Source organism: Calidris pugnax, unplaced genomic scaffold, assembly GCF_001431845.1.
Source record: "Calidris pugnax isolate Ruff unplaced genomic scaffold, ASM143184v1 scaffold31, whole genome shotgun sequence".
Lineage (NCBI taxonomy): Eukaryota > Metazoa > Chordata > Aves > Charadriiformes > Scolopacidae > Calidris > Calidris pugnax.
The window spans coordinates 8,480,632-8,493,773 of record NW_015090786.1 but is presented as its reverse complement, the minus strand read 5'-3'; the positions used below and the strand labels follow the sequence as shown (position 1 = coordinate 8,493,773).

General features: G+C 36.6%; 1 protein-coding gene across 1 annotated transcript in view; it reads left to right on the top strand.

The window, feature by feature from the left end:
- Positions 1-13,142, top strand: part of ESF1 (ESF1 nucleolar pre-rRNA processing protein homolog) — a 31,908-nt gene that overhangs the window by 5,434 nt on the left and 13,332 nt on the right. Inside the window, exons 6-9 of the mRNA XM_014966433.1 lie at positions 417-569; positions 2,019-2,133; positions 3,097-3,235; positions 9,953-10,114. Coding sequence (XP_014821919.1) covers positions 417-569; positions 2,019-2,133; positions 3,097-3,235; positions 9,953-10,114 — 569 coding nt within the window. The remainder of the gene's footprint in view (positions 1-416; positions 570-2,018; positions 2,134-3,096; positions 3,236-9,952; positions 10,115-13,142) is intronic.

Here is a 13,142-nt window from a genome sequence, read left to right as displayed (position 1 = left end):
TACGTTCTTAACAAATACTTTTACTTAGGTATGAACATCCTTTCCATCAGCCTTGTTAGGAGCCAGGGTAATTGCAAACAACTTGATAGGAAGTATTAAATGCTACTTGCTGTAGCCTGAACAGATGCATACAAATATGCTGTTTGGTGCCTTGCTCTAACTTTTACAATGCCTGTGGGAGGCAGAGTCAGTTTCAGAAAGTGTACACTTAATAAAACTGTGTGAATTAGTCTTTTCACTTGGGTAAAACTGAATAGATGCTGGTGGAGCTTCGTGCTGTTTAACAGCTGATCTTATTTTAAGATTAGGAGCGTGTTTGAATGCTGCATATTTTTAATGAGTTGAATTAAAATATTTTGCAAATGAAAAGTTGTTAAAGCCAGGTCACTTGATTGTCGTGTTTTCTACTTTTGCAGGCTTTATAGGGAAAAACTGAGGGAGTATCAATTTAAGCGACTGAAATACTTCTATGCAGTTGTAGAATGTGATTCTCCTGAAACAGCCAATAAAATTTATGAGGAATGCGACGGATTGGAATTTGAAAGTAGCTGTTCTTTTATAGACCTGAGGTAACTCCAGTGGTGACTTTATTACATCTTAAGTCAGGGAGGGGAGGGAGAATTAAAGCCACTTCAAATTATTTGGAGTAATATTTTCTTTATTTTCTAACGAAAATGAGATATGTAAATCAATTAAACATCCAGTGAGTTGCTGGGTTTCCTTTCGATTCTTTTTTTGTTTTTCTTCTTTTTGAGCATTTTTACTGGACTATGAAAAGTTTGAGAGGATCTCTGCATACAGAGATTATTCTCAGAAAAGTCAGGTAAAACATTCTGCATGCGTCTTCAACCTTATGGTACAATAAAGTAAGTTGTAGGATTTAGAAAACAAAACAAAATACAGCTGCTCTTCCCATCTTCTTCAGGGGCCCAGAAGTGGCTCTCTTTCAGGATTGCTTACCACAGGGTGATCTGCTGTCGTCAAAAAGCTGCAATAGATGACTATTGCAGCCTGTATGAATGAGCTGGAAGCTCTAATGTTTTAAAAGTCACGTTTGGGAAAGAAAGAATTTTAAATTATAGTTTATTGTTAGCATTTCCGTTTGTTACAAAAAAACCATCTAGTCTGGGCAGAAGAGAAGTTACTAAATCATAATAAGTTTTGACAGAAGCTGGCTTGGTCTTCTGGGGCCTGTGTTATGAGCGCTCTTGGAAGTCAGTGAAAGATAAGTTTTTTGCTTTGAATAATTTTCTAGAGGAGCTTAATTGATTTGCTTTGAATCCTTCTGGAAAAGATGATCTTTGCTAAATGAACATGTAACTTTTCATGCCTTTAACATAGAAAGATAATGTTTTACAACAGACACAGCTGTTTAAAATTTTCCAATGCTTTTCCTAATCTTCTGTTTTGTTAAATCCTAATGTTAAATAGTGTTCATCAGATTACATTTGTAATGATTTAAAAAACCACAAACCCATGTAATCTCTCGTGTAGTGTTCAAAAGTTTTGGGGTTTTTATCCAACTTCGGTTGTTACACATGAATTTTCTCTTTTTAACATTTTTCCCTACTAATTGTAATGTTAAATACGTAACAGGCTTTCCTAAAATGTTTTGTATTTTTTTATTTGTCTGTTTCCAAATTCTATTTTATTCACTTTATTCTTTTGAATTTTTAATATTAAGCTTCCCATAAAGATAATTCTTAAAACAAACAAAAAGACCCCAAAACCTACCCTTGACCCTGCTAATACTAGGCTGAAAGTTGTTTAGTTTATTTTCCCAACATGCTGGTGTTATAGATCAAAACCTTGTGGAATAGATGTGCAGAAACTGGACAGTTAGTCTTTCATGCGGGGAGAACTTATCCTTTTCTTTTCTTTCATTTTCAGGCTTACCAACTTTTTAGTTTAGCAAATTCTTTTGTGCTGATGTACCATACTCATGAAAGGCTTAGGCTGTTTATACTATGAAATTTCCCAGTGTATTTGAATAATAACATGTTTTATTTGCCTTTAAGATTTATTCCAGATAACGTTACATTTGATGATAAGCCAAAAGATGAAGCCTCAGAAGTGAACATAGCTGCGTATAAGCCAAAGTACTTCACATCTGCTGCTATGGGAACATCAAAGGTATCTCTACAATGTTATTGTAATGTTTTTCTAATTTGTTTGGTTTTATTGTCAGCTTATAAATTATATAAGCAGTGGGGGAAAGATTCCTGATTATCTTAATTTCAAAATGAAGGCATCAAACATATTGAAAGATGTAAGCTGGAGCCATAAGTTGCAACCCCATAAATAAGCTTGAGTTCTAGATTTTAAAGGAGATTTGGCTTCTTTGTTACACTACTTTTTGACCTCGTTATATCTCTATTACAAGTTGCAGATGGAATTACTTTATTATTCACAGTTAAATCTTCTAATTTGCCTAAAATGGGTATTTATGTGTAGTTCAACAAGAGCCTTTCTCGTGGTAGTCCAGGCTTAAACAGTTGCTTCCCCTCTTTGTAGCTATTCATTCCTACTCTGTCTTATGTGGTGGCCAAAACTTTCATCTGGCCGTGAAGTGAACTCGGTTGGAGAAGTGATTAGTTGAGAAATAAGTAGTTTCTGCTGGATCATTTTTCAGTCAAATCTGTTTCATCTTCTGGTTGAGGATGCAGTTGCGCAAACGCTTTCATTGTCCCCATCACAATTTATGCGTGATCCCAGGAATGAGTTCCTGCTGGAAGTGGAAAGGAGAGGAGCTGGTGGTGGCTTCAACATTGGTGTCTGCTGCCACAAAGGAAATTTGGCTCACAGAGGTTCCATGTTGCGTGACCTGCTATTACAGAGCCCTTCGGTGGATGAGGAGACTTCTTGATTCGTTCATATAGTTAAAACTTGAAACTCGTTGTAGAACAAATTCCAGAAAGTTGCAATTCCATTTATTTTAGGAAATGGTTGTTGTAGCTAATTGTGGCAGAGAACATTAGTAACAGGTTTACGTTGTTTCTTAAGTGGAAGGTATCAAATAAGGTTGTCTAAAAAGACAGATTTAAAATGTTTAATTTTAGTGTTTTAGCTTCTACAAGTGGCATTCTTATTTTTAAGGTAGATATTACATGGGATGAGACAGATCATGAACGAGTAACGTCACTTAGCCGAACTTTTAATAAAGAGGAACTCCTTGACATGGATTTTCAAGCTTATTTGGCTTCATCTAGTGAAGAAGAGGAAGAAGAGCAGCAAGGTACTTACCTTAATAAATGTTGTCCACAGAGTCATTAGGTACAGTATTTTGAACACAAGTTACTTAAATATGTAAATTCATTTTCTTTAGAAAATGCTTTGAATGTTGTCTTTTACAAGGATAATATTATGCTCGTTGTATAAAAGCGGTGATCAGTTCCCTATGAAAATAACTTACCTTTCCTTCAGAGCTAAACATCTCCAAAAGCTGCAAATACTTACTTTTTGTGTGTGTGACCTAAAGTGGAGGGAAATTGGTGATGAGCACTTTGCTATCTTTTGTTTGCTCTTTTCAACTAGGAAGTAAATGGATTGATGACAGAACATTGACAGATCAACAGATGCTAAAAATTTTTTTTGAAAGATTCATGTTAGGCATGTTGACATGAAAGCTGTAGTTCTTTAAAATTTACTGGAACTTCGCATTCCTTTTTTCTTTACTTCTTTTTTTTGTTTGAGGTAAATATACTTTTCCAGTGTTCTTTATACATGATAAGAAAACACATGTACAATTTCTTAAATTGGTGTCTCTAAATGCAAACCTGATTCTGATTCTCCAAACAAATAATGTCACTGATATGACCCCAAAATTGCTATGTTCTTTTTGGAGACAGTGTGTTAGCTGAATTTGGAGTCACAGCTTACTTAGAAGATTTGTTAGTGAGAGTTTAGCTTAAGTATTACCACCCTAGCTTTAAAACAGCTTTCTGGTTTTCATTTCTGTACTGTAAAATATCTTTACCTGAGGTAATTAATGTTTGATTAAGCCAAGTGTAATGATTAGAATTTGGGTGATTTCAAGTAGCAAGATCACGGGCGACCTGAATTGTGGCTTATTCTCTTGATTGCTGATACGATAATTCTGTTAAAGAATTGTTTTTCATTGTACATTTGAATGATCTATGTAGAAAATGTGGTAGCTGAATGAAGATGTGCTGCCTATCTGAGAAGTCTGAACAACACTGATCAAAAATTACCACGTGGTAGGTGATTAGGAGTTACCCTAAAGATGGAGGCCCTGAATAGCTGCTTTCTGAATAGGAGCTTGCACCTTTGAGTGTAAAATTATTTTCTTCCTTTTTTTTTTTTTCCTGAGGAAAAGTCCGAGTTTGAAATGTGAAGGTGGTTAATGACTGAATGAGTTGGGTACAATAATCACTGCAGAAATCTATTTATAGGTTAATACAGTGTTTTTTCCCCTTCACGGCTCTCTATACACATACTAAAGTCTCTGCAGAGCAAGGAGGTACTGAAGAAGCAGCCCTGAGACTGTGCTTGTTGGGCTGGCCTAGGCAGGACATCGAGTGCTCTCAGCCCTTAGAAGGTCCTGAGAGAGATGCAGGTTGCTTCACTCCTGCCAGTAGCTCTTTTTGGGTAACCAGGGGAGCGTGGGGGGCAGTGGAGAAAAGCTGTGCTGTGGGCCTTCTGGTACTCCTAAGCTATAGGTCTTACACAGTGAGGGGAAAGGTAAGCAGCAGAACATACTTAAGGGAACTTTAGAGTATAGTAGTAACATCTTTCAGGTGCTTTTTGATTCACATACTTCTTAAGAATATAAAGAGAATGTCATCTGACTTTGTAAGGTACATCAATCAATCTTAGGTGTATGGTGCACCAACATGTGAATTCCTGAATTACCTTGTTTGTTTTCACTCTAAAATTCAGTCTGCTCTTAATTAGTAATATATATAGCCTGAATTGCAAGACAATGTTATTAAGCCTTAGTCAGGTCTTTCAAACAGATGTTAAAATTGATTTATACTGCATTAAAGCAGGTTGTTGCAATCAGAGATGAGTTTGGAGCATACAAAAGAGCATTACAGATTTTTCTGGTTATAGAGTTGGGAAATATTCTGGCAGCAGGCTCAGCTTGGCAATTTCTTGGCAGGGTTAATGTCCATTTGTTTCTCATCTCACATAAAAACCCACTTACAAACTGCACCTCTGTGAGCTTTATTTTCTCTAGTAATGCTTGGTAAAGTATCTAAATGGGAGCAGTAAATGAAAAGGAAAGCATTTCCATCTTGTTATGTATGGGACTACTGCTGTGTTAAAGAATATCTGTAATAGGGTAGTGATGAAAGCGAACATCTATAAAAGTAAGTAAAGAAAGTAATTTTCTGTGGCTGGGAAGGAAAAGAAATTGACCGAAAGTAATCTTACCACACTAATAAATTTCAAACCTAGAAATGTCTAGATTCTAATGATGTTCTGAAAAGTAAGTTATTAACAGAGGAGTTGTGTTGCCATGTCTCAGCGCGTTGCTGACCTTTTCTCCATTCAGTTATGTGATACAGACCAGGATTCCATCCAGCAGAATTATGTGGAATGGGACACAATGGGAAATGCGCAAATGGGAAAAATCAATGTCAGCTGTTTGAATGGAAATGTAGGAGTGTGATAAGAAGGAAAAAAATGTTCTGGACTTTTATTCATTTTTTTTAACTTATTAAAATGTTTTATTTATAAACAGTTTTTTGTTGGCCTGTTCTAATCTGACTTTTATGGAATTTTTTGAGCTAAAATATGTGTGTCATGAATGTTAGTATTATTATTATACAATGGTTTTGTAACGTTAAGTATTTCAGTGACCTGGTATATTGTGGTTCATAGCATAAAGTATCTCCTTTGCGTTGCTTCTGAATATTCTGTTACTTGGATGCGTTTGTTCCAGTTAGGAAACGCTTGTGGTATGCCTCAAATCCAGCCTATAATTGCTATTTTGATGATGAGCACCGGTGGCTTAGTGTATGGCATTTTTAATGATGCTTCAAATTAAGCACTATGGGTTTTATGCCTAAGCTTTTATTCTGTCTTCTTACCTTTGCAAGAGCAACATCTTTCCTGCTGTTCTGTGTTGCACAGCCACAGAGAATACCTGAACAGACTACATGACAGAATACTTCCATCGGTGTATTTTTGATTAGCTGTTCCTGATGGTATAATCATAGAATATCCTGAGCCGGAAGGGATCCTTATGGATCAGTCCAGGTCCTGACTCCACACAGGACAACCTAGAAGCTAAGCTGCTTATCTACCAGTTGTCCAGACACTTCTTGGACACTGTCAGGCTTGTAGGGAGCTCTGGTCGACCCCTGCTCTCCACAGCAGGACTTTAGAAGGGAGCACAGTCTCTGGTGGCACTGGGCTTCCAATACAAGGCTCCTCAAAGATGGTAGATGTTTTGTGTTGCACTGCTGCACTAATACTGGAGGTGCATAACGAAAGAGAAAGAAAATGTAGTTGTTGGGAAGGAGGAGTTGCTAGGTGGAGTCTTACTTTTTTTTTTTTTAATAGTTCTGCTAATCTTATTTTCAGTGATTAAATAAAATCAGACCATTTATTAAATCTTTTTACAATTTGGAAATCTATTTGGTGCGATAACTCTGACTATATATAGAGATTTAAATGCATCTTTAATGCTTTATCACATGACAGTACTCCAAGGAGGACAAGTCCTCCTTGCTGTCTTAAAAATGATCAGTATTTATATGTGTTTATAGTTGCTAGAACTATTATGGAAGGTTAAGAAGCTGGAAGGTGGCAGAAGTAGATATGTAATTATTTAATATTGTCCCTGAATCCAATGGGTGTTTATACGGTGCATTGAATAGGATATTATTTGGCTAAGCTTCTGTCCCTTTTTCCTGTATAGCTGCCTTGGACACTCTCAGGCATTACTGCTGCTTTGATGGTAACAAGGATCTGGCTTTTTTAGAATATTTCTGTTGGGATACTTTTGGCATATTGCTGAAATATGTCCTAAGCAAATAAGCTAGCAGCAGGAATTAGCAGTTTATGATTTAGCCACATTTGGGTGGAATGTCATGGGACAGAATAGAAATCCACAACCTGGTTATTTCCTTTCTGTGAAGCATCAGGAGCTTGATACAACTCATGCGAGTCTTGGAGTGGTTTCCAAAGCTTGTTTACAGGAGCATTTGTGCTGAGTTGGTTTGTTTAATAAAAGCCAAAAGGTGCTTGGAATGCCAGGAACAAGGATCATCTCCGCTTTCCTTCTAAAAAGTTCATACGAGCTGTTGGAGTCCAATAATTTAAAGTTGAAGAGCACATCTGTGTGTGCTTTGCAGGCCAGTCTGTCCCTGCTCAGAAATGCCTATAGACACAGGCCAGCTCTGATTGCAGGCATCTTAATCTTGGTTTCCATCTGGCTGGCTCAGGAGCGGGGTCTTAGGAATGTCCAGTCACCTCTCACATGCAGCCAGGTTCTTAAAGGCTGCAAAAAAAAAATAGCCAGAACGTAACGCTTGCCATTGATTTATTGTTATCTGTCTGTCTGAATTCTCTGCTTCCGGTATCTGTCTTCCCCCTGAAAAATACTGTACAAAAAGATGTCTACTGCAATACCCTCTGAATAAGCTTATTTTGGTTACTTTGAATTCTGCATTTGTCCTCTTTTTTATTATCATTTGGATGAACTGCTGGGATTTGTACAACTTCTTGCTGAAAATGTGGGAAAGTGGGGTTAAAACCCAAAGTGTTTGTCCCTATTTTCTGGCTCAAGACCAAGTTCAATGCATTCACTTATTCAAATCATGCTGTAGTAACTGCAGTAACCTTTACTTTGGACTTGCTTCTTCAATGCTGGAGTGTAGAGCTTTTGATTCTTCATTCTGCAGGTCTACATGCATTGTCATTTTTTGCTTTTGTCTGTCTGAAATTGAGTTACTAGCCAGGATAAAATGGAGACATTTAGTGCACGTTTTTATGGTATGGCCATCAGCATCCAGATCAGTAGTTGAATTTTCTGGTGTGTCATTACATCATGCAGGGGAATTTTATCTTTCCATCTTTAAAAGAATCTCAGCTTTGCAACAGACCTCTTGTCAAATGTGCCTGATGTAATTTTTCTACTCTCTTTATAAGGCCGAGTTAAAAAAAAATAACAACATTATCTACTCAGCCATTGCAAGCTAATCCTAAACTAAGAATATGATCTTTTCAAAACACCAGTTACAAGAATGTCATCTCAGCTACACAGCTGCCAACCAGCAGTGTAATGTATTGAGCCTCTATTTGTTTATATCTTTTATGAATGACAGCTTTTAAAAACAAACCAAAGCCCCTACAAAATGTTGTATTGGAATGTTTCTGACTTGCCTCAGGATTTTAACTTTTTTTCTTTTTAATTCTTTTAGCACTTCTGTTACTACTCTCCTTTGAAAACAATAAGAATATACTCGTATCCTCTGAATTTCATCAGCTTTTGCCTTTTTTTCCTTCATAGGTTAAGCTTTTTTCTCTTAATTGTATTTCTCTTGCCACGCAGCTGTTAATGTACCAGAGCTTTTTGTTTTGTTTGTGTGTTTAGTTCAAAAAGGCTTTGAACAAACTATTGGCAGAAAGCATTACTGCCTTCACATCCATCAGAAAGTGGTTCCTCATGTTGTGCAATAGAGCGTGATACTTGAAGACTAGTGACAAGGTTATTTGAACTCTGAACAAACTTTGAGAACGTATTCAGCTCATTTTCCTTTCTTACAGCTGTTGTCAAGAGTTCTTTATTTGCTTACAGAATGAAAAGGCTCTTAGGGGTTTTTGGAAGGCAGTGTTGAACATTGACAAAAGAAATGCATGTTTTATTTAAATGGGAAAGTATGACAATATGCATTGCCACTTAAATTTCTGCTAGGAAAACTAGCAAAAAGAGAGTCATAAATTCAAATCAGTAGCTCCTTCCTTATCCAGTTTCAAGGAAGCATAAGGATTTCTTCAGTTCCCATCCAGTATAGCTTTACTTCTCGTTTGATGTGATACCAGGAAGAAGAAACAACGAAATGGCTTATTTTTCTTCTCAGTCATCAAAACTGAATGCCTTTTGCTTGCTGTGGGAGCAGATGCTTTCCTTCTAGCAGATCCCAGCTGATGCTGAGGAAAGTGGGAAAGTGACTGCAGTTAACTGAACAATAAAGATTTCTGCTCCCAGCCAACCACCAGCTTCTTGTGATGGTGGGATGTGGAAGAGAACAACAGTGTCACACCTAAGTTTTCACCAGAGACCAGAGGTGTGAAGTTACGGCTGCTCTTCATGCAACTTGGTACAGTAGGGAGCACAGCTTTACTGCTAAACCAGAGAACAAGAGAAAAGGAGCCTGCCCCAAACTAACTTTTCTGCAGTTCAAGGCGCTGCAGCAACTTTAAAGCCTTAAAAACCTGTTCTCTCTGAAACATTTGCTTAAAAGCTTATTGTAAGTCAAATTGTAATTGTGTTTTTCTTAAAATGGAAGAAAAACACCTCTTTCCATCTTGCTTCATTTGTTAATTCAGCAAGTCACTGAAGATTAAGGCACTGAATAATTATCTCTGTTACAGAATCTTCCAAGGTTTATTTGTTAAAACGTAGCACTCTATTTCCAAAATGCTTACACAACTGCTTTTTGAGATTTAGGTACTAGACTGCTGTAAGGGACTTTGAAACTAATAATTTTAAAATGCAGTAAAGGATGCTGTGTTCTATCAGTGATTTCCTTTGCTGGACAAATTTCCATTTTTCCAAATAGTCTCTTCATATACTATTTTTATTTCATCTAAGTAGGGGAATTCTAAAACTGGTTAGTCTTTAGGGGAATAATAGTTGAAATTATATTAGGTTGTTTTTTAGAAACAACATATGTGCCTTAGGTGTGTTTCCTAAACTTTAACTTCAGTTGATGACTTTTTTGAGGCACTCAGTGATAGCTTTACTCTCTCTTTCTAGGTGGTGATGTAGCTCATGAAATGGAAGATGACAAACCCAAGAAAAGCCAAAAAGATGATGAAGAGCAAATTGCCAAGTACAGAGAACTTTTGCAAAGTATCCAAGAAAAAGAGAAAAAACAGCAAGAAAAGGATATAGAAATGGAGATTAAATGGGTTCCAGGTAAGCTTTTTTTTTTCTCTTACTAGCTTGGAGGATATGTAGTATTGGCCTGCTAATAGGGATATAGTCTAAGGTGTCAGATTTATAGTGGTAGAAGCTGACCTTTTCTGCCCCCCCAATAATCTGAAATCCAGATGGATTACAATGAGGGAATTATAAGAAATAACATGACTGAACTCAGTTTCTCACATGTAAGCATTTCTTTGTAGCTTATTATTTCAACAGGGGTTTTTTTGTGCTTGCTTTTTCATTCATCACTTTATAGATTTTCTTGAATAGAATTCATGTGTTTGCCATAGAGTCATCAAACATACCTACACTTTTAGAAATGAAAATTGGTATGATTTGGAAAATTAGAGGAGAATGGTTTGAAATCCGTGCTTGCATAAGGCTGAAGATTTGGGGGAACAAGGAAGGGAGAAGTCTGACCTTCCAGTGAGACTGCTCTATGGGAAAGCAAGCTACTGGGAAGAAAAGTCGGGGGATAGTTGGTTGTATTTAGTGACATCCAGATTTTCATCTGGAAATTAAAAAAAGGTAACTTCACCATGGAGCATCCCAGCAGAACTCATCCGGAGACCTGAAAACCAGTATCTAGTTTCTTTCCTTTATGATGAAAAGACATTCAGACTGATTTTTATATTTTATTGGTGTGTGCTTTCCCAGTTTAACAGCTTGCTACATCCAAAAAGGGAAAGGTTTTCACTGTGGCCTCTCCTCCTCCTCATTCTGGCTGCCTGTACCAGCCCTAGAACGTTAGGTTTATTTGTGAGCTTAATTTAATTTGCTAAAATGGCAGTACTACTTTGGAAATGAATTAAAATATCTGGATCTTCTCTGCCGGATTAGTCATTCAGATAGGCAAATGGAAGAAGCATTTAGTGAATCTAATTATCTGATTTACACTAATATTCTGAATTCACTCAGGTAACTTCTACTTAATGTAAAACCTCACTTGTAAATAAAGCTTGCTGGGGTCTGTACTGAGTCAGTGAAATTAATTGAACTGAATGGAATAGCTATGTGTATTTGAAAGTATACACTGGCATTAAAAATAGTTGTGTGTTTTCAGTTGTGCTTAAATAATTCCAAGCATTTCTGGCATGAATTCTCCCAAAATTCTTACAAGAAAGCACGTGTCATGCAGGATAGGACAAGCTCTATCATCATGTTTTACTTCATCTGTCCACCGTGTGTCAGTATTTGCATTCTTGATGTTGCTCACTCGTTATCTTTAATTCATCATGTCACTGAGCATTCAAGGCAAATGAGTTAGTGTATGTAGGCAGTTATTACAAGGTTTTTACAAAGATTTGTTGTTGCCACCTTTTAGACTGAAGGTGGAAACCCCAGTCGAAACAATTGCTGCTGGGAATGTGTTTTGTATTTATACGAAATTTTATATATTTATACAAAATTTATATATTTGTTTAAGCACTTAGAAATGCTACCATCTTTTGTGTTGGTTTGGAAAGCACGTTTGGGGTTTTTTTTATTTGTTGTACAGTCTATCTTTTGAAGAATCTCGCAAATTGTATGAATGAAGTTCTGTAAATTAAGAAAGACTAAGCAACGTAACATGACATAGGAATCTAGAGCAAACCATTCATTGCAGGAGATGGAAAATTGTTTTAAGGGAAACTCTTTTTAGTATCTCTTGCACACGGAGACCAAGAAGTTTTCTGAAAGGCTCTGCCTCTTAAAACTGTACCTTGCACATTACAAGTAAATTCTTTTAACGTTTAGGAACTGTAGTAGGGATGGAATCCAGTTCCCCAGTACATGGGCTCCCTGTTTACTTGCAACTGAACTTGACTTATCCCATATTACATCTAGTCCAACTCCTTCCTTATTGCACCTTCTTCTAGGGCTCCTAGGACTTCTGCTGTATCCTCATCTCTTCTGAGAGAGTGATGGGAAAAAAAACCCACCAAAACCAAACACCCAAACTAAAAAAAACCCTGTCCTGATAAATGTGATTGACTTTGTCTAAAGTCAGTTGGATATCTTTGCACTGGGTCAGATTTGTTCATATAATCATGGGTCGAATATACACAACGAAGTTTACATTGGTAGTTTATAGTATTTTATGTCAGTTTAACAACTCTGATTTTGCTGACAAAATTAAGAGTATTATCAAAGAGCAGAAGTTCTGGAAATCATAGAAGTGTTCACTTTCCTTTGCCTGTTCAACTGTTCACCTCCATGATGTTAGCCAAGACCAGGGATGTCAGCCAACAGGACTAACCCTGTTAGCCCCTGGAACAGGGTTGTGTCTGAAACAAAACTCCAGAAAGTGAAGATGAGTGTCTTAACTTTGCTTTCGACTCTAATGCATGGGAATACTTTAGCCATTACTGATTTAAAGCAACATTTGGAGCGGAGGTCCTGCACACCTGAAAGGGAGGATTTGTTGGTTGGTTTGTATTTTTTTTTTTTTATGGTGGAGCATAGTCAGCACATGCTGAACAGTAGTTTATAGCTCTGGCAAAATATATGCAGTTGAGGCTGTGTTTTCTTATGGGAAAGAAGTACATTAGTTATTATGTTATTTTTTTCTTGAACAAACGTGCTTATTTAAATTCCAAAACAGTTTAATTATGTTCAGTTGGAGCATTCTGGGAATTCAAAAATAGTTTTTCTTATAATCTCTTAAGGCTGCTTAATTTTTTCAGAACTAGTTTATGTCTAGTTTTATTATCAAGCCCTGCCTTAATCTGCTTGACTTATTGCAAAATCTTTTTCCTGCCCAAATGTTTAATATACAGACAGTTAAAACAGTTAGATCGAGGGAGCTTTTCAATCGAAAGGCAGAGATTTGAATTAATTTAAAAATTTGAGTATTGGCACAAATATTTACACATGGTTATAGAAAGCATACTTTGTGAATGATTCAGTTATTCTTGAATCATAATAGTTTTAAATAAACCACAGTGCCAGCAAAAATAAACTAGATGTAGTTCCAATTCTCCTTGGTCTGTTTCTTTTAGGCACAAAATCAGTGTTATATTTAAGCATCCATCTGTTT